The 23,381-nt window shown below is 31.7% G+C and overlaps 1 protein-coding gene across 1 annotated transcript in view; it reads left to right on the forward strand.

Moving 5' to 3' along the window:
• LOC107456793 (uncharacterized) overlaps nt 1-23,381 on the forward strand; it is a 122,402-nt gene that overhangs the window by 79,595 nt on the left and 19,426 nt on the right. Inside the window, exon 4 of the mRNA XM_016074747.4 lies at nt 15,129-15,296. Coding sequence (XP_015930233.1) covers nt 15,129-15,296 — 168 coding nt within the window. The remainder of the gene's footprint in view (nt 1-15,128; nt 15,297-23,381) is intronic.

Below are 23,381 nucleotides of genomic sequence, written 5' to 3' on the forward strand. Positions count from 1 at the left end.
CAAACAATTTTTTAACGGTTAAATTATATTTAAGGGAAAGTTTGCCAAAACTGGGTCCTTAAGTTTTTCTTTTCCTTAAACGAAATTAAAATAAAACGGCTTAAAGTTTCATTGAATGATAAATTACTTATTTAATTGCAAATTTATACTATTACAACTAATAATAATAATGTATAAATTGATTAAAAAAACATATTTTGGAGGGTATACTAGTGACCTGTTTGGACAAAGAACCAAACTCAGATAATAATAAAAAATAATAATAAAAACATATTTCAATAAGCAACCATGCTTAAATAAACAACTTGGTTGCATGAAACAAAGTATAATTTCAAATAATAAAAAGTGATCGTTTTCCTCTTCGGAAATATGTATTTATAGCATTGAATTAATGCAATGACCCTTTAATACTGATAAACACACATGGTTAAAAATTAAAGTACAAAAGTAGTTTTGAATATAATGTATTTTGAAATTATCATCTGTATGTTACAATATTTAATGTATTTAATACGAATTCAATATATTATGCATTATCATTTGCAGAACAATAATGTGGAACTGTCAGGGGACAAAATTAACAAACTCTCGAGTGCAAATATTTTGATTGATCTGATAAATAGCAGAAAAGAAAGATTTTACAGATTTCTCAATCCATCTGTTAAAGAAATTCGTAACGTGGTGCAAATTGAATTCTCTGGAAAAGCTGAACCGAGCAAACTGTACATTTTTAACTCCGTTTTTCTTTTATTAACTTTTCTAACCATGGGTCTTTTTTAGAATACATGGTATCTAAGGAATGCTTACAAGTTTTCCTGATTTTGTCTTAATCAAACTGTGACAACAAAAAAAAAGCTAGTAAGTCCAAGATAATATTTTAAAGTTTATCAAAGATTATTTCATCCTTATACATAAACTCCAATGTAAAAAACGCTGGTGCATATTGCTCTATTTGTGTTATTTGCTATTACTATTTACACAAATGGGACATACTAGAAAATAATAGAGTTTACTTCTTACACAAATTACGTACTGTTTGGACAATGCTTCGAAAATTGCATATTCTTGAATTATGTAAAAATAAATAAATAATTTAAACATCTAATAAATAAAGAAGTAAATAAAATTTATCTCATAAACGTCATTGGACTTATTATGAAAATATGGATATTCTGAAACATAAAGCTTGCTATCGTTTAGTTTGCCGGGATCCCCCATAGAATAAATGATTTGCGAGTCTTCCTCACCATTAAAATTGCATAAAATATGTAAGAACTTTTAGTAAATAGAATGTTATAATATTTCATATACACAATGAAACCATTAGTAAAAGCAGAAGAAACAAATCAAAATCAGGACTGCACCAGATGTTGACCCTGGCAAATAGGCAATTGCAATGTTTATTTCACACGCACTTTTCATTCATTGTTTTCGGAGAAATCGCCAACGATGTCATTAGCTCGCCACCAAGGGACTAAATACAGACATGTATGAGATGATCGAGAAACGTAATTGGCCACGAAATATATGAAATATTAGCCAATAAGGACATCAAGAGCTCAGAGACATCTGATTGGTCACGTGACATCATCCATACCGACTTTTACCGTGACAACTTCTGAGAGATAATTCCTTCCTGTTACGTAACATTATTCATCTTTTTATGGTTCTTTCATGTAGCAAAATGTGAATCGTTTTACAGAAGTTATCAATAAAAAAAGGAAGGACCAACTTTCATCGTAATTAAACTAAACTACAGCTGTGTCACTATCAAAATGGACTATAAATATTTATTTGGAAATCACCATTTCATTATTTCCGGATTGGGGAGCAAACGATAATTTAGCTGGTCGGCACAGTCACTAATGGAACATTAAAAGAGGCAACTAACGCCAATAAATCTGCTTAGCGGCTTCCCGTATAATAAGGGCTTACTCGTATTCCGGTTGTTGGTTACCTGAATATGCAATATGCTTCTGAATGAAAGATTTTAGACTTGCAGATTTCATCTTGTCATTCGTTAAGAATTTTAATACGTCATATTCAATGCAGGTTATTAATCTGTTACTAATACCTCGGCTTTTTAAGCTTTTAATGATTCAATCATTAAAATGTCCATCATTTGTAACGTATATCCTTTTCATAATAATCTAATAAAAAAATAACTTGACCTGCTCAATGACTGTTTTAGCCTAGATCAGTGTTTCACAATAGGATATTAGAAATGTTAGTTAATTTATTTACTGTTGCACTGGTTGGTTGCCATTCCGCTTCTGAAGTTTTGATATCATAATTGAAAACTAATTACAGTTTCTTTTCAGTGCAACAACATTATATTCGTTCGATAGTTTCATAACGGTAATATATAAACTATTTTAATTTAATGATTTAGTACATTGGTACAATGCTTTTTAATGCATAAATTAGGAACAAAAAAGTTCGAAGGCAGATAAAATAATTCGAGGATAATGAATTAATTTAAGAGCACTTCTGCCGTCACGTGAGGGATATTTTAATTATTTCATATGTGATATATGCAAATTAATTAATATTTTGGTAATTATTAATTCATTTTGGGAAGATTAATTATGTCCGAAATATCTGAGCCACAAATCTGAACAAATAAAAATAGTTTTTTTATGTATATAAATTTAAAAATAGTTAACAAATTGAACATCTTCTCACTTTTACGTTCACGAAAGGATTCTCTGAAATAATTTAGCGCTTAGGAATGCGTAATGAGTGAAAAGCTAGTGAGTTTTCGAACATTCAAGTAATATCCTGCTCGTTCAATTACGCATGTTCTGCGCAGAGCATTTCCAATAAAGCAATCTTAGTTCTCTATAGTGATTGCGCAGAGAATGCGTACGAGACCCTACCAGAATATGCAAAATTTTCCTTTTAGACAGATTTAGAGGACTTATAGCGAGATTCTACGCGAAAGTGTATGAAGTCTCTAATGAAGAGATCACTTTCACGTAGCGTCCTGCATGTTTCCGTGTGTCTGTACTGCGCTAACTCTGAAGAAAATCGAGATCGTTAGACAGTATAATTGTCCACGCAGAACATATATATTCGGGAATGTTCGGGATACTACGTGAAAATGTTAAATCACTCTAAAGTCCCTCAGCGAATTTGTCCATAAAAAATAATATTAAAAAAACTATCAGTCAGGTGGATAAAGTAGGGATTTGGCAGCTTTGTCTACATCAGCGCGGTTATTTGTTTAAGGGGACAGTACTCCTTTAAAATGTAGCGAAATGATCAAAAAATGATGGTACTTTAAAAATCTGTAAGAAAATATCTAATGCAGATAACTATATGAAATTTTCAGAAATAAATAACAGAGAATCATAATTTTGATAAATATAAAAAGTTTATTCCACATGTTTATAGAAAAAAAATTATAAAAACAAATATTTTGAAAAAAATAAATTTTTGTTTTTGTGTTTAATCATGTATCGCGCAGGATATTTCACGTGAATTTCACTCAAATTCCAATTTTTTTTTTTTAATTTAAAGATAATATTCAAATTAACATTTTAGACTAAGGAATATATTTTGAAACAATTACAAAATTTTCTAGGTGGTCTTAAATGGAGGAAATCAATTTTTCATAAAATTTTGAGTAATTTTTTTTTTGTAAAATTTTTAATTTATGCATTGGATTTATAATAATAGTCTATTTTGAATAGATTGATGTTATGCACATTTGCTGAAAATTTCAAGAGAATTGCTCGATTAGAACAAGAGATATCCTGCGCGGAAGTTGAAAAAACCATGTTTTGAGAAAAATGCATTTAAAGTTAAAATTTAACTGCAGAATATTATTTCCACAACAGTCGAACTTCAACATGTATAACAAAGCTATTTTATGTATTATTATAGCTTATTTGAACAACATTTTATTATAATTGTTTATAATTTGTTTAAAAAAAAGCATAAATATTTTGATTTTTGTATGACGTTATTTTCATTAGTCAACATAATTGATCAAAACAAACAAACAAAATGCAATATTATAACTTTTAAATTCATCAAGCTTAATTAGCATGTAACACAAAGTAATTTATTTAGTAAATTTTAGACTTTTTGTAAATTATTAGACACTTTGGAAATTATTAGACATTTATCTAAGAATTTAGTAAAATATTTAACGAGAACATACATTATTAAAATTTTCCTGCTTCATACAAACAGCCTTCTTTTTTTCCAACTTTTCCTGTTTTACAATTTTAGACAAGCGTTTTGCACGTCTACTTTCCAATGTCATCTCCAACGTTTGTCTTTGTGCTTGTTCTATACGTGCACTATTCAGACTTTCAGCAGTATCCACGCAATATTTACCAATCTTTAAACCTAATTGTCTCATAACTTCAATTCTTCCCAACTGTCCTTCATTGAAAGAAATGATGGCTTCATTCACAGCTATTTCTGCTATTTTTCTTCCTGATCCACTTTGCTTTGGACACATTTTCCAAATTAGAGCATTTAATGACTCATTAGGATTTTGTGTCCTTCCACCAACACACCGGCGAAGTAGCTTTGGATCAGACAGATCTTTGAAAATTCTTTTGACACAGTCCATAACTGCAGGTGGTATCACATTTGAGTGTTTATAATTCACATTGTTTTCTTTGCAGCGTTGAAACTCGCACCACGAGTTATTGCCTAGAGGACAGAAGTCGTGAAGAGGCTCATCATCTGTCGAGCGAGTGTGGCAGTAAATAGTCCATATGGCTTTCCGCATGTCCACCCAAGAATTTTTATTATTGCGGATGGCATTCCCATAATATATTGACCATTTATCAATAATTTTGTCTGTTAAGCGCCCTTTGCCACTAAGTGGCTTTCCATCACTTAACTTTTTGCCACTAAAGTTCTTTTTTAAATCGCGTAAACGCCTTCCCATTCTTTTTTGGACATGGCCCACACATTCAATCTTGGTAATTTTGACATTAGGGCCATATATTTCAGCCTTTTCAATTTCCAAAAAGGTTTTAGTATCCCCATCACCAATATAATTGACATATTGGCAATTATGATGGGCTTCAGAGCGTTCGAACATTCGAAGCATTCCAACTACTTCCATTTTTGCAGCTGATCCTTCATGGTTTTTCACGCAAGACTTTTCGTGTTCTTCTTTCCACTTTTTAAATTCATTTCCGGACTTTGGCTCCTTCCACTGATCACATCCCTTGCAAAAAGATGCCATTACCTCAGCATCCACGACTTTTCCCGTCTCGGCTCCAATTAGTGTTGCAACACCAATTTGCGATGAATGCCCCCTGGTCTTCCAAGATCCATCTCCGCTGACGGTGATTTTTGCATCCCCAGTCAAGCGCACTTCATCTTTGCCAGCTTCTTTCATAGAAGTTTTGGCTACGTCGGAAGAAGAAAGGCGTATTTTGTTTATATTGGTGCCATACGCACATCTGCTAGCCAGTGGTGGCAAGTCCATAATCCCCAAAAAAGTTTTAATTCCTGCTAAACCTTGTCCAATGCACCGCATGGCATACACGAATCTCAGGTTCACTTCACTGATATTGCACCGTGCTCCCAGCATGTTGCAATTTCTAACAGCTGTTAACTCTGTGCAGTTATCACAATGAATGCTGAATTTTGAAGATAATCCATATGTCAGAGTTTCATTAATGCTAATATTACCGCCACATACCTTGCACATAACATATTTTGCTAATTCAGAAAATAAATGAGCAATATCAATAACTCTATATCCATTGAAATCTGAAGCTACAGATTTATTATCAAAGCAGGAACTCTTCAATTTTTTGAATGACGCAGAAGTATTAGCAGAATCCGACTGCACTTTCGTAAAACGATTACCATAAAACTTTCGTTTTTTAGGTCGAACTCCAGACACTGGTTTATTGCTTGAAGAACTCATAATTCTCAAGAAAATTACAAGCAATTAGAATAGTTCTGAAAAGAACTGTTTTTTTTAACGTTAAGAAATAATGTAAAAAGAAATTGACGAAAAACAGATGCAAACGATAGTTGTAGATTGTAAACAAGCAATTGAAAAGAAAGTTAAAGTGGAAGTAAATTCACAATAAAAATATAACATCATAAACTATGAGGCTAACCAGGTAGAAAAATATTAAATATATAAAATCTGTATTATTCTTTAAAATTTAAATTAAAAACTAGTTTTGGTTTCACTTCCTGGTTTCGGTTGAGTCATACTTCGCCCACTTTAATTTTTGGAGCTAATTCTGCTCAGTGGCTTCCGGAAAAAACTAGATACCTCACGAACGGTAGCTCGCAGAGTAAAACGGTTGGTTTCATTTTATTCAGAACAAAATGGAGTTTAATAATACATCAAAATTAAAAAATCGATTTTTTGACCATTTTAAAGCAGTACTGTCCCCTTAAAGTGGCAAGCAACCACTACATAATTTGAAATTTGATAAAATATGTCGAGAGACCAGCCTTGAATTTTTTTTAAAAAAATGAAAGGAAAAAGAGTTTTTTAATAATTTTAAGTTTCAGACTTACAATATAAAAATGGCAACAATCTTTTAAACTATTTTTTTTGAAAGTCAGGTTTCACATGTCTGATAAAACTTCCTTTACTGTTCTTAACTATGATAAAATAAACCCAAGCTTTTGGTAATCGCTTTAAATCTTCTGTCTCGGTCCTTTAATGTTATTTATTTATTATACTCAAGTTAGAAATAATTTTTTAACCTTAAAAAAATATGCTAGTAAACCCTGGATCTCGTTTCTGACAGAGGGGGCAAATTTTAGTGTAATTTGAATGGTTCTTGCTAAGTAACATTTCGTATAATTAGCTTTTTAATAATTTAGGAACGAAATATAACAGCAGAGAGCTAACTATAATCATAGTTTGCATCTTTAATGGAATACACTAACTACATGGTTAGTTAAAGGAAGCTACTTTGTAATATTGTGTATAAAAAATTTATCTGTTAAACTTATCATTTCCTGTCAGAGCACTTATTAAAATCTAGACAACAAATGCATGTCATCTTCTGTCTGATGGTATTATGACAGGCAATCAAAATAGAGCCCATTATTAAATTTCAGCACACACGATAGAATATTATCTTTATTACCTCCTCAAAATATCAGATGTATCCTGGATGCTCAGCAGTCCGTTAATACGACAGCAAACATTCTCAGAAAACGTTACACGAGTCCTGACAAGGAGTTGAGGCCAAAACAAAGAAGCCGGCCGGCTAAAAAAAGAACATGGCCAACGCGGTGTTGCCATTAAGATAATAGAAAACAAAAGAAAAACCCAAGAGACCATTGCCAACAAAATAAAAAAATATATAAATAATTGGTTAACTTTCTGAGAGTGTCTATCCCAGGATGTCCTCACATCTCTGCAACAACTTTGAAAACAAAGTCAAGAAGCCGTCAAATTCGGCGTTATCAACAATGACGACAGATGGATTTAAACAAAGACACGCGAAGAGTTACTACTCGGTTGAGAATGAAGTCTAGAGTGGAACAAATTATGGACATCTGATTGTAACTTTTGAGCGTGAGAGAGATACTAAATGAGAAACGAATGACAATTTTAATTTCTGAATCTGTTTGAAGTAACTTCTAGTTCAAATTTCTCTTGTCCACAGATGCTTTTTGCAAAGCTTTCGTTTCATAGTGTAACTGAGCGGTTTTCCAATTCTTTTTCGGCTACGGAACCCTAAATCAGCGGTTCAAAAAAAGATATTCCATGGAACTCTAGGATTCTGTAGCAAGATCAAAAGGGCAAGATCTTACTACAGAATTCATTTAATGAAAGCGAGTTCATTGAAGGAATTCTGTAGCCAGATCAAGTGAAAGTTTAAAAAAATGAACTCATTTCAAATGTAAGAGAGTTCATTTTTTCAAAAACCAATAGTGATTTTTGTAACTAGTAATTATATTTAGGTCTAATCAATAATATAGAATTGATTATGTTGGTTATTTTTAAAAAATTATTTTAGTGAGGTATAGTAAAATTTAAAATATATATTTTAGAAAAAAAACATACATTTATAAAAAATTTCGTAAATATTTCTAGCTAAAATTTTTAAATAAATTTACCAACTTGAAGAATAAAGTACATCATGTGTAACAGCTGCCAACGGACTTTATTTATGAATTCGGGGTTTCACCAAACGAAGCTTTATCATTTAAAGTTCCAAATCCGAAGAAATATTTGAAACAACTGCCCTAAATAACCGAGATCTTTTTAGAATTTTAAACTAAGTTTGTTAGTTAGCAGCTGTGAATATATAATCTACAGGCAGACTACTAGAAAGTAATATTTTAAAAATATTTAAAGTTATAATTTTTGTTAACAATAGTAGTTAAATTAGAGGTTTAATATAAGGCAGTATAACTAACAGGACTGGAACGGTATTTAGTTTATTTCTGAATTTATTTCTGGTGCATGCATGAGCTGAATTGGAATAAAATAGGCTGAAATATTGTTTTCTGAAACGAACTGTTCTGAACGTTGAGAGTGGTTAGAGAAACATGATTCTTTACTCATGAGTTTAGTTATTATATTTTTTAAAATTTGCTGAAAAAAACTGAAGCAATTTTAAGCTATATTTGAAGTATCTGTTTTATGAATGTATAACCTTTTAATAATTTATTCAATATATATTTTTATTAAAAATATTTGTAAAAATATTTTGCTTTTTCATTTTTTGCTTGAATTTTATAAAAAAAAATTAACAGAAATATTATATAAATTATGGATTATTGATCGGATATAATTATAATTCCAGGATTCAAAAATCATTACTAGTTTCTTAGAGAAAAGAAAAGGTTCAAAATCTCGGAACTCTTGTGTCTTTTCTAAGGAACCCTAGGGTTCCATGGAGCACATTTTGGGATTCTCTGGTATAACTTGCCATGACTATGCCAAATTATTCTCAACAAAAGGGTAAAGTTCCCTCATGCAGTGACATAACCGGACTTAGCACATGCGTTTGCTTCCCCTTGAACTCTGATTTGAAAAGTTATTAACTTATATTATTTGAAGAGTGAAAACTCTGATTTGAAGGGTTATTAACTTATATTATATTATTTGAAGGGTGAAAACTCTGATTTGAAGGGTTATTAACTTATATTATATTATTTGAAGAGTGAAAGCTCTGATTTGAAGGGTTATTAACTTATATTATATTATTTGAAGGGTAAAAACTCTGATTTGAAGGGTTATTAACTTATATTATATTATTTGAAGGGTGAAAACTCTGATTTGAAGGGTTATTAACTTATATTATATTATTTGAAGAGTGAAAACTCTGATTTGAAGGGTTATTAACTTATATTATATTATTTGAAGGGTGAAAACTCTGATTTGAAGGGTTATTAACTTATATTATATTATTTGAAGGGTTTATTTTCAAAACAACCACAACTCGGATTCAGGAATCTGCTCAGAAAAAAATAATTATTTTGTTCTTCTAGAAATTGAAAATACTTTTTGATGTTTTGAGGAAGGGTAAAGGTTCACGATTGATTTTAGGATAATTTATCCATAGAAATAACTTAATTTTAATGAATTAATTTAAAGCTAACGTGGCAAGCAGAGAGAGAGGAGGACAAAGTGTATTTAGCCAAGGGAGGCATCTAATCAACAACTTAAGGACCCTAAACTTCTAAATTTATTACTAATGTTATCATGAAATGATATTTTTAGCTGGTTAATAATTGGCTGAAGCAAAATATTCTTCGACGATTAAAATAAAGTTTAACAAAGATTAATACTGAATGTTTAAATCATTAAAATTTAAATTTTCTTTGTATGTAATAAAAATCATAAGAATATTCATCTTACTTATAAGAATAAAGAAAAATTAATAATTTTTTACCAAAGAATAATTTACGTTTGCTTTAATTTGAAAGATATAAAAAAGAATTGAGATTGTCTTTTTACATCCCATCCTTAAAACTGATTAACTTCTCTTTCCAGGGACTTTCAATTACAATCACTGACGTAAACTCGTGTAAAAAACCTAAAATTTGAATTCATAACATTAAAACATTTATTTTAAAAGGTTAAATATATAGCTGTATTGCACAGTGCTCAAAATAAGTAAATGTACCATCGTGAATTACTTTTGATCTGAGGATCGGATCTTCACGTTCTAGGACTCAATTTTAATGATTCGAAGAGGTGATCTCAAATATGTTAATTAATTAGTGCAGACGATATTTTAAGTTAAGAAATCAGACACAAAAACGTTCCCAGAATAAACTTACCTTCTTTTACGACAGATTCATATTTCTGACTCCCAAAATATAGAGAGTAGCCTGGTAAATATTGTCCCGATAGTTTGACTAGGATGGACCTCTTAATGTTAATTTTGCTTTTTGGTTACTTCATCCTATGACAAAAAATTTTTAAGCGAACTGAAAGAATTTTGCATACAATTATAAAATTTGCTTATCCAAAGATAATTCTATACAAAAGATAACTTTTTCTAAATTTTTATTAGTTTTTATTATGTCATTTAATAATAGTAGAAAATTTTAAATTATAATGTACATAATTTTGAAGACTGTGATTTTTCATGGCAAAATACAAAATTTGAGAGAAATCGATTGAATAGTTTGTGAGAAATCGAATTTTAAAAATGTCGTAATTTGAGATATGGCGACATATGCGGACATATGCAAACTATGCGGACCATATTTCCGAGATTACGGTTTCCATCTATATTTCAAGTGGTCAGAAATTTGATTCCATCGAAAAAAAGGTGTGTTTATTCAGAAAAAGTACGTTTCTGTATCTAATGACGCAACTTAAAATATCGTCTGCACAAATTAATAATAATTAATAATAATAATTAATTAATAATAATTAGATCAAATATTAATCAGGGTTTTTCCTTTTCTTTCTTTTTCTTTCTTTCGCTCTGTATATATTTTGTTCCTGTGAAAAGTCATCTATGGAACGAATCTAAAATATTTCAAATTCTACAATATCGTGAGCAATTTTTGCTTGTCTTATAATTAAACTTGTCACTTTTCTAAAAATGATGACTCCCAGAATAAATAATAATCATGTTTTACTTACAATAGTTTAAAAAAGTTCAAATAAATAATATCAGCGCTATCATTAGGTTCTGGAAAAACCACCCGAAAGGAGAGAGAAAAAAATCTCATAATTTTTCGATACGTTTTTCCAAGTAAATGAAATGCTTTCACGCATATCATAATAAATTTAAAGTGGAATTACATTATTATAACAATAAGAAAATTTGATTGTCAGATAATTCACCAAAGTCAGTGTATTTTTTAAACTACTTTTCAATCCCTCACTATTCAGTCAGTAGATTATTAAGATTATTTATCACAAAGATGAGAAATCGTACAAAAAAAATGGTGAGAATTTAAAGAAAATTACAGTTTAGCAACGAAAAATTATTCTGAGATTATGAACTAAAACAAAATTAAACTGTGGAAAATGTGAGTTTGATGAATGAGTTTTATTTTGTTTTGCTACGGATTCGCATGAAGCTGATGACATCCAATTTGTGGATTACTTCTTGCATTCTAATGCGAACTGATTTTGGATAAATGAACTCGAAACAAAACAGAAAGAAAAAAAAAACATCGACTATTGTCTGTAGTACATCCGTCACTATTCGTGAAAAAGTTTGAATGTTGCTATTGATTGATGTAGATGATGATATGTAACACACTTCCCCCACATCAAAAAAAAAAAAATTTACTTTTTATATTTCCGTTTTCTTATATGTATGTCAGTATTTTTTTAAATTTATAATGACCAAAAGCAAGTGAATATATGAAATTTCCAGAAAAATAAAATACTGATTATGCTAATATTATCTTAAGTGGCTCAGGGGTATAATACTCGTCTCCCAATTAATTGATCCAGGTTCGATTCCCGAGTCGGCTGATGGTGGATTCGAATTTTGCTCCCCTCTCGCACCGACCACAGTGCCGACATATTATTCTCAGAGTTAGACAGATTATGGGTTAGAATAACCTTGCCGTCGGGCTAACCGTAGAAGTTTTCAGAGGTTTGCAATGTGAGTTCCATCAAAAAATCATCCACAAAGGCCAGTTTGTCCCAAGGCTTGATCGAGAGCAGCGATGGCTCAGGGGATAGAGCGTTCACCTTCCAATGAGGTGAACCGGAGTTCGATCCCGGCGAGGGTTGGTCGATACGAATTCCGCATTAGCGGTCACAGCGCTGACGTGAAATATCTTGTAGACTAATCATGGGTTGGAGTCCCCTTGCCGTCAGGCTAACCGTGGGAGGTTCTCGTGGTCTTCCTCTCCGTGTAACGCAAATGCGGGTTAGTTCCATCAAAAAGGCCTCCACAAAGGCATATTTATCCCAATACTTAATCCAGGAGTTCCCTTGTCTTCTGGATTGGGTTCAATATTACAAGGCTACAGAGTTGAACATTAGTAGCCTTAAACCCAAAAATTGGGTCAACTGTTCAACGATGGTTATAAAATAAAATAAAATAAAATAAAATAAAATGCTTGATCCAGGAGTTCCCTTGTCTTCTGGATTATGTTCAAAATTAAAAAGGCTACGCTTTAGCTTCCCGACGACAGCAAAAAATTTAAGTTCTAAATAAAATATTCTTTTTTTTAACTCTTTAGTTTAAAAAAAAATGGCACATGTATTATTTCAGTTCAAAATATATCTACTTGCTTAGATGATTAATATATTTTGTCTCACTCAAATAAAATAAAACGATGAAACAATTGAGTTACCAGTTTTTGAAAAAAGTTTCTAAAAGAGACAAGAGTTATGGCAGTTAATGGGTTAAAAATTGCATTGGATGAGCTCTAATGCGTATGCAGTTGCTTATATATTTCTAATTGTTCAAAGTATCATTTTTAACTGAGCAATTCATTTTAAACTAGACAAAAAGGAAGAAATATTATTTGTTAGCTTTTTACAAATGTTGTAGGAAAATTATAGTCACGTATCAGCCTAAGGCATTGCTTGGAGCTCAACATGTGTTTTTCTTTCTTAATTACTTAAATAAAGATACACAGCGAAATCCCAGTGAAGTGAATCTGTTTTTATCGTTTGCTTAAAAAGAATGAAGTTGAATTTATAATGATATCATCACCAGATGCTATTTTTTGTTTTCTTGATGACTCATGGACAGCAATTGCCTTTTAGAAATTTTTTTCTATTTATTTTTAAAACAAGATATGAAAATAATTTATGACCCACATAAAAACTGGTAGTTTGCGAATTAGCAGTTTTAAAAATTAGTCACGGTAACTTCCGATTTCCCAGAAAACCCAGCATTAAGAAGAGTTGAAGAAAATAAAGGGATTATCGTTTGCAAGCATCTGTTCTTAACTTAAGCAACTATTGTTTTATTACTCCTTATTTAATCGGTGGAAAGTTTTATTGTTCATCGTCTATTCATTAAAAAAGAACTTGTTTTCAGTATAACAGTTCTAAAAAACAAACGAATAAGAAACAAAACAAAAAAAGTTTGCAGCGTAAATTTTTCAATTCATATATTGAGTTTACTAAATTAATAACAACTTTTAATCTTTCCTGATTACACTAATTAAATTTATTTTAAGAATTTGATTTCCGTTTGTTCAAAAATCGCCGTAAGACTGCAGAAAAAGTTTTAATGTTTTTTCAAATACTTTTACTTATAAGAAATGTTTATCAAATGACAAATTTCATTAATGTTAAGAAAAATCGGGAGAATTCCGGTTGATTAAATCAACTTCCATATTTTTCGCTGTCCAAATAACATTTTGATCTGTCTTATGATGTGTATTAAAAAACATACTATTTTAAAGTGAGACAAATTAGACAAATTAGTATTATTTTATATACTCATTTATTCTGCATAAAAAATTTACTGTCACATCTTTCAAAATAATGATAAATTATTGCATAGCAATACATATTTCGAAAAATATTAAATATTTGGTAGCAAAATTTGAAAAGAAAAAAAAATTATAAGAGAGTATTATTTTTTTCATTTCATTTCATTTTTAGGACATCTCTTACATTAGAAGCAGTTACTATGCGTAAATGCTTATACTTTAACACTAAGAAAAATCAACTTAAACAGCTGAAGTCGAAGTCATTCTTAGCCAATCCCTCATACAGGGTAGCCCAGGATTTTATTTTTTATTTTTTTATATTTTATAACAGTCATTGAACAGCCGATCCAATTTTTTAGGTCTACGACTACCGATGTTCAACTCCGTAGTCTTGTAATTTTGAGTCCAATCCAAAAGACAAGGGAACTCCCAACTCCAGGCTCACGTATTGGGAAATATTTGCCTTCGTGGAGGAATGTAACTAACCCGCATTTGCGTCACATGAAGAGAAAAACCGCGAAAACCTCTCATAGTTAGCCCGACGGCAAGGGGACTCTAACCCATGATCCATCTACTACTGAGAATATATTTAGATTACGTCTGCACTGTGGTCGTCGCAAGTGGAATTCGTATCGGCCAGCCATTGCTGGGATTCGAATCTCGGTGGCTTAAGATTATTGGGACGAACTTTAAGGGGAAATAGGGGACATCACAAGGATTCAGATTTGCGTGGCAACCCATAGTTGGAAACATCTTCGTTCGCCCCTAAGGGTTGTTGTTCACAAGATGGATTGGGCGTAGTAGACCTGTTCCCTGGCCACCACGCTCTCCTTATTTGAGCAGCATGGATTTCTTTCTTTGGGGCACTGAAAAGTGCAGGATATGCAGGAGGAAAATGATCAAAAGTTTTGGTCCTTTAATGTTAATTTAATTTCTTTTCTCCCGGAATTGTTTGGATTCAAAAATCTTAATCCTAAAACGCAAAAATGTTTTTTACTTATTTTTATTTTTTTAAAGCAGAAGTACGTTTTTATACCTGATTTTGTGTCATAAAATATCGTTGGTCTAAATTAAGAAGTATATTTTTTTTAAAAAAAATACTTTCGTAACATAAAGATTGAACCTCGGTGTTTAAAAATCTCACCAAAGGAAAAATTATTGAAGTGTTCCTTTTTTAAATGTTAAAAGACAAGATTTTTTTTTTTACAAATAAATTTAAAAATGGCAATAAAATACTTATTAAACTAGATATTACTTACTTATTTTCCTAATTTCCTTTGCAGATTGTTCTAAACTCAATGCACAAATACCAACCCCGGATTCATTTAGTGAAGCTGAAGCCAAGTTGCCAGGGTGTTCCTACAATCACGAACTTAGAAAACGAACAGTTTAGGTCATATGTATTTCCCGAAACTGTTTTTACAGCGGTTACTGCTTATCAAAACCAACTAGTAAGTATCACTTAATATCTTTTCATTTTCTATAAGACCATTGTATGCCAAGTATGGCATAAATCGTTTAAACAGTTTATGCATCAACAACGATCAAACAAACTTCCCTAGCAATAATTTCCGCAACAATAAGTTTAATAAAATAATTTCCGCAGCAGAAAACTGTGGCTAAGAGGGTCGTGGAGGTAAAGGGTCCACAATTTTGGGACAGATAGCGTGATTCAAAAAATGTGGTTAGCATTAAGCACAAGCCGCCTTCATTTTCCAGATAAGCTGGTATACATCAATCGGATGCTGAGTGGGCTTCAAGCCACCCCCTAGGTACGAACCCCCAGTCCTTCACAGTGGCACAGTGCTTTTAACCATGAGTTAATACGTCTCGTGTTCTCTACCCCTTTAATTTCTGAACTTCGAAGTCATAAATCAGCGACTCGGTAAGTTGCGCTGCGAAACTGGGTACGGGGGTCATAACCTCCTCCTGTTGAGACCGGAAATTTTAACACGCTATTAAATGTGTTTTTTTTTCCCTTCATGTTTATGCTAAACAAGACATTAAAAATATTTTTTATACTGTGACCAATAAATAAATAAATCGTCATCCAATCTTCAATGTTACTTTAAATGCTTGACGAGCGTTAACTAACAGGGAACTTCGCTCTCTCTCCCAAGCTAGTAATAAAATCTATAAACATTCAAATTTTAAAAATTAATTAATTCTGTTTCGATTTACATTTCTTTAAATGGGAAATTAAGGTTCCAATAACGATAAATACTGTAATACTTACTGAATTGCTTACAGTGCTTAATACCGTGAGGTTCATTGAAATTTGAGATATTATTCAGTTAATTCTTAGAATAGTTCTAGCAATCAATCTAATCAGTCGAAAAACTAAAATTAAAATTTACTAAACTCTCATTCTGCCTTTCTTTATCTAAGCAATGAAATTTGAACTCCTTATGCAGACACTCTACGCACTCAAAATATTTTTAAAAGAAAAATCCCTAAAGCTATTTTTGGCCCAGTACAAGATCGTGGCTGTTGGCGAACTAGACATAACTTTGAGTTACATAGGATCTGTAGGTGGCCATAGATAACACAGGCCATCTGGAGCAATAGGTTAAGATGACTTGGCGACGGGAGAAGGCCAAAAAGACATAAAATCGCCACTTTTGAAAATCCTACAGGATCTCGGGCCAGAGGAAGACATAAAACTAGATGATTAGACAATACTGTCCAAGACTAAGGGTCTTGACAGTTAAAAATTGGCCATAAGTTGCCATGGATGGGAACACGTTGGAAATTGCTTGTAATTAAAGCAAGCTGGTAAGGCCTGTAAAGGGCTGTTATTCTCATGAAGAAGAAGATGAAGAAGGAAAATAGTTTAGGTAAAATTGATTTTATTGTGTGGCCCTTGTAATGCAGCAATGTAGCCCACAAAATAGTATGACAAAAATAAATGTTTGTTGAGAAAAAATTAAGGCAAATTCTAATTCAAACAATTTGATTGACCCAATCACTTATACATCTACATCGGATATATTTATTAAAATTTAAATGTATGGTATATAGTCGTTATTAAATAAATAACCCCCAAGAAACAGAAGCGGTAAAATGCTACTTGATTAAAAAAAAAAACTTAATTGGCTTCAAAGAAAGAAAAAAAAAAAGCAGATAGAATTAAAAGTCGACATGCTTCGGGAGCTCAAAAATAGGCTTTCATTCTCAAGATTTGCCAGTCATGAATGCGAAGAAATAAAAGTGACTTGAAATAGTTTTATATTTTGGTTTCTCACTTTTATTTTCCTTCTTTTCTTTCTTTTTTTTGTTGTTGGTAACTTTACGTTTTATTTTTCAAATCACTTTTCTTTCTTTTCATTCCCATTTGGTAAGCCTTGAGGATGAGCGCTTATTTTTGAGCGCTTGAAACATGTCGACTTCCATTTCCAACTCCATATTTCGGAAACTAATGAAGTTTTTTTTTTAATCAAGTAATCTAGTTTCATTTTCTGTATTAAATATATTTACGTCTATTTTATTTTGTGACCCACGTAATGACATGCCAAAGTTATCCACACAAAAATGCTTAGTACCGCTGATCTAGGTAAATTTAAACCATTTGACAGATTCAATCACTAATACTTTATGATTAAAACATTCCTCAGTAACTCATAAATCTGAATGGAGTTGTAAATATCCGACGACGGTTTTCTGTCTCCTCTTTAGACATTCGGCGATAAGGTAAAGTTCTCCAATTTCCCCTCTAAAATCATCGACCTTTGAACAAATAGAATATGTTGACAAGTCTTTTCCCCACAAGACAATAAACAGCTCCGAGAGTGTTTAAGTCAGAAGACCCTCCTTGTTATTGCTTGTCAAAAGCAGTTAAGTTGTTGACGCCACTGAACGCCCGTGTTGACTCTCCGTCAGTCACTGATAGGACGAAAATGACAATTCTGTCAACACAGTTAGCGTTCGTTAAATGTTGACTTTGCTTGATGTCTCTATTCTCACGACTGTGAAATGCAGTCGAAGAAATAAACTCAAGAAATGGTGGGAAAATCGCGTAAGTGGTGAAAAATTACACAAACTACATATTATTTAGTCACGGATAAAGTTCTAAATCTTCTCTTTAATCTCTTTGCGTAACTATTAATAATTAACAGTAACTATTTCATGTATTAATTAGCCATAATTTTTATTACTCTAAAGTTGAATTATCAAATTTATTATAATTATGTTCCAAACAAGTACAAATGTGGTCTAAACAATAAATTCAAACTGAAACTTCGTTACATACTATTCATTGCTAATTTTATTCGGATTTTTTTTTTCTTTTCCTGACATTAAAGCAATCAAATTGAATGGGCAGGAGAAGAATGAGAGTTCTAAGATAGAATATTGAACGAAGAGCACAAAAGATTTTAATGCCATTCCAGTCGACTGAAGAACAAAAGGAAGATCTAAAAAAAAATGAAAGAAACGAAAAAAATCCAGTACTGCTGGACTTAGTAAGACTACTCTGCAAACAAAGCCTGAACGCTCAAGGAAAAAAAACTGGAGAGAAATTTCGGAAATAATGCTGGTTTAAGGGAAAAGTTTTGATAAAGCCCGGGGTCTCTAAGGGCTATCGTTCCAGAGCTGCTGATGATTTGTTCCTCAGTGTCTAAATTTGAATCCTAGTTTGGAGCTAAAGAAAATAATTATATTGCATACAAGGAAAAGCACGTAAAAAAATGAAGAAAAAGTCACTGTTTGTCTTCCGGATACAAACTAACTAATATTTTATTTTATTTTATAACCGCTGCAGACCTAATTTTGAGTTTACGACTACCAATGTTCAACTCCGTAGCCTTGCAATTTTGAACCCAATCCAGAAGACAAGGGAGCTTCTGGATCATTCTTGGGAGAAATTTACCTTTGTGGAGATTTTTTTGAGGGAACTAACCCGCTTTTGCGATACACGGGGAGGAAGATCACGAGAACCTACCACGGTTAGCCTAACGGCAAGGGGACAGCCATCACTGGGATTCGAACGGGGTTTTTCTCCTTCTATCCCCTGAGCCAATAGGTGTTATTAATCATAATAACATATTATTTTGCTTTGGATTTTTTTTTCTTTTCTTTTTTTTTTCTTCGTCCAAATTTAAATTTTAGTATGACGCCAAGTGAAATTTTCACAGTGCTTTCAAACTTAAACACGCGTGAAGTATAAGAAAAGAATAGAACAAGAAGAAAAGAAAAGAATAGAATGGAATAGAATGGAATAAAAGAATAAGAAGAAAAGAAAATAATAGAATAGATCAAAAGAATAGAATAAAAGAATAGAATAGGAAAATAGAATAAGAAGAAAAGAAAATAATAGAATAGAATAAAAGAATAGAATAAGAAGAAAAAATATTTTAAGAAAAAAGCGGAAAAGAAGAAAAAAATTGAGAAAGGCAAAAAGGAAGAAAGAAGAGAAAAGAAAGTAGTAAAAATTAAATAGAAAAGAAGTAAAGGAAAAGATGAAAAAGAGACCGAAATAAGAAAAGGAAAATTAAGAGTGAGAAAAAAAAAAGTTAACACGTAAAAGCTTTCACTGTCGTTTATCTCATCCTAATTGATCCTGCCTGAAGAAACAATCTTTTTTTTCAAGCCAAGACTTGTTTTTTTTTTTTTTTTTTTTTTTTTTTGCAAACTTTAAAATATGATTCTAAATTGAATCATATTTTTTAATTTTAAGCACGCGTCAAAAAATAAACAGAACTTTTATCAGTGATATGGTTCTACTCAATTAGGATTGTAGCAAATGTAATCAATACTAGACAATTAATATTTAAGGAAGGTCCATTATGACGTCCCAGCAACGCATTTTCCAATGTTTCGTCTAGTAGCGGAAAAGATCTATTTTAATCTTATTAGAAAAAGTTTAATTAAAAAAAGGTTAATAACATAAACACCCTATAATCTGATATCCTCAGTCATATTTTTATTTTCTTCTGTTCGTTTACTTTTTACTTAATTTTGTTATGTAATAACTTCTGTTATTAGTATAACGAAGAAAAATGTATATTGACAATTTAGCGTAACTCAGAAACATAATACTTATCCTTATTTATTCAACTACTGGTTTAAAAGGATTAATATAATCATGTGGAACACATATTAATTATGTTCAATACAATAAATTAAGGAAAAAAATAAAAAAGGATAGTTAAAATATTTAAATCAAATCATAATTTACTTAGTGCTAAAAAAACACTTTTTACTTCTTTAATGCCTGGTATTCTTAAAGAAAAAGCAGCCAAGTCTTTTATACAATTTAAATAAAACAAATAATTGAGTAAATCAAATGATTAAAGAAAATATCATAAGAAAAGAAACCGATTAATTCATTGAAGCTATTAGTTTAGTCAGTCTATTACCGCAAAGGGGCGCTGTATGCTTAAGAGCAAAAAGTGTCATCATTCTGCACGCTTCAATAAAAAAGCGTAACTTTTTTCAATTTCATTAGACTGATAGGGTTCATTAGAGTTCCTTAATGATTATGTAAGAGCCGCAGTGGCTCAGGGATTAAAGCGTTTCTCTCAATGAGGTGACCCAGCTTCGAATCCCAGAGGTGGCTGGTTGATATGAGTTCTACTCGCATCTACCATAGTGCTAACGTAAAATATCATCAGTTTATCAGGAGGTTTCCGTGGTTTGGCGTGGTTGGTTCACGAAAGGCTAGTTTGTTACGATGCTTGATCCAGGAGTTCCCTTGTCTTCTGGGTTGGGTTCAAATTTACAAGGCTAAGGAGTTGAACTTTGATAGTCGTAAACTCAGAAATGGGTCAGCTGTTCAACACCGGTTATGAAATATTAAATAAAATACTTCTGTGAGCTTCTGCCATTAATAGATTCAATGCACCCTATTCTTTCAATACTAAAAAGACTGCTTAAAATTCGAATCGCTCTCTTCCTTTCCATTTTAGATTTCATCATCTTGACATGCTCTGACAGCTGTTCATCATCATTTGATAAATCATTTACATACATCCATTCTTTCATCCTCCGCAGTTCTTCATCCCGACACGTTCATGACGTTTTTTCGAAAAACCACCGCCGATTATTCTCATAATAACGTTTCACACTGAATCTCTCCTCCATTCAAATAGCGCCGATGACAGGCCTAAAAGACGGATCGCCACAATAACGAAGTTAGTCAGCCGTTTAGTTAGCTCTTATCTTGTGGAAGATTCGGTGTTTGTTTTCCCTACATTTCATAACCATCATCAGCAGAGAAGTTCCCTTTGAAGGCAAAATTAGAACTCAAGTCCACACTCGGTTTCATTCCTGATGGTGGAAACAAAGAAGCAAAAGATTTTTGCCACAAATGGATTGTTGTTGCCTTTTGTGTCAGCCTTGCGAGTGGATGTCACAGGTTCACTGAAGCAGGACCAGCAGACGAGATAAAGATCGAAGCTTGGGCCTCATTTTTTATTCATTCCATCAACGTCTTCCAAATAAACTGAAGTGAAATGAGAGAGAAGTGAAAGATATCAAATAGCTGACACAGAACTGATTTGGCACGTAATTGATGTGTAATTTATCTCGAACATTTCCGTTGATAAATTCCTTTTTATGGCAATAAAGTTGATCCATCAGTGCACCCTTGTTTAGGAAATCACTCACCATAACCTGTAATTTTTTAAACCGTCTTTTGACCTGATAATATATGCATATAAAAAAAAATTTCGGACACATTTCTTCCAGACACAAAAGTTTTTGTTCCTTGTCTTAAATCAGTCTTTCTCAAAATGTCAATAGTAGTATAGGCAGCGCTACAGCGTACAGCGGGGGGTCCCTATACCTGACGTCATCATGGAAAGTCAACCGGAGCTTATTTCTGCCCCAACCGGAAGTTGCTTATTTCTGCCCCAACCGGAAGTTGCTTATTTCTGCCCGTCTATAACCGGAAGTTGCTTATTTCTGCCCTCCTACATCCGGAAGTTGCTTATTTCTGCCCGTATACTTATTTCTGCCCGCCTGTAGTTTCGATTTTAGTTTCGGTTTCTGTGTATTATTTAATTTATTAGTTTTTTGAGAATAGCCGCGGTTGGTGCTACGGAAGTGACGACATCACCCAAAGTCAACCGGAGCTTATTTCTGCCCCAACCGGAAGTTGCTTATTTCTACCCGCCTTTAACCGGAAGTTGCTTATTTCTGCCCGCCTATAACCGGAAGTTGCTTATTTCTGCCCGTATACTTATTTCTGCCCGCCTGTAGTTTCGATTTTAGTTTCGGTTTCTGTTTCTTATTTAATTTATTAGCTTTTTGAGGGTGGCAACACTTATTATTTTTAATATTAGTTTTTAAGGATGGCAACACTTAGAAACTTTGTTATTTGGATAGATATTGTATAGTATGAAGTTATGACGTCATCTCTTATTACGTAACACATAAATGATATCATACTTTTACTCTAGTGGCGCCATCGATGTGAGAATTTTAGAAATAAAATAACTTTAAATCTATTTTAATATTTAAATCTGTTTTAATATTATTTATTAAATATAATTAAGGCTGAGGGTCGAACTCACGCCAATCAAAAAGCCTTCGTGGGTCAGTAGTTGGATATCATAACCACTGACCCACGAATGCTTGGTTAGATATGTGTTAATAAGTTAAACTTTTGTATTCTGAACACGTGTATAAATGAAAAGGATTTGATATCAATATCTTAATACAGTTTCATAGATATATTTTTCACTTAACCATTTGACAGTTATTAAATAATTATTTCTGCCCTACTAAATGCTATTATAACTTTCTTTCAGTGGCAACACTACTGACCATACACGTGTTAATTATTACATAATAAATAAATGATATCATGCTTCCTATTCTAATGGCTCCATCTATACTTAAATATTAAAAAGAAAATATATTAATAACTCTTAATTTAGTTATTTTTAATATAAATATAGTTGATATAATAGACTTTAATTATTATTAATCTAATCAATATTAATTAATACATTTTAAATAAATTGATTCAGTATCAAAATAAAAATTATATTTATTAAGTACTGTGAATATTAAAAATATTAGACTTAAAGGTATATTAATTTTAAATCAATGAATATTATTTTATAAGATTTGATTTTATAACCGTCGTTCGGATATACAGCTATCAATATAGTCTTTGTCATTATTGAACTCAGAAGACAAGAGAACCCCTAGATCTTGAGACAATACATGTCTTCGAAGTGGACTTTGTGAGTACCCATGTTATATGAATAGGAAAACCACGAAAACCTCCTACGCTTAGTCCGACGACAAGAAGTGGGCTTGGCTTTGTTAACCAGTATCCTGTGAATGTACAGAGATCAGAGGAAAAACTTAAGGTTTTACTTTAAAAAACTAGAAATTTTTTACAAAAATAAAATTATTTTCTTAAAAGTTAGATATTATTTTTACAAAAATAAAAATATTAGAAAGTTACCCTCAATAGTAAAAATATTTTCTGAAAATTGGAAAATGTTAATAAAAAGTTTGAAATATTTTTACAAAACTAGGATATTTTTTACAAAAAGCAAAAATATTTTACTAAAAGATAGAAA

The sequence above is a fragment of the Parasteatoda tepidariorum genome, chromosome 1 (assembly GCF_982258835.1).
Source record: "Parasteatoda tepidariorum strain Cologne lab strain chromosome 1, Ptep-v5.0, whole genome shotgun sequence".
Lineage (NCBI taxonomy): Eukaryota > Metazoa > Arthropoda > Arachnida > Araneae > Theridiidae > Parasteatoda > Parasteatoda tepidariorum.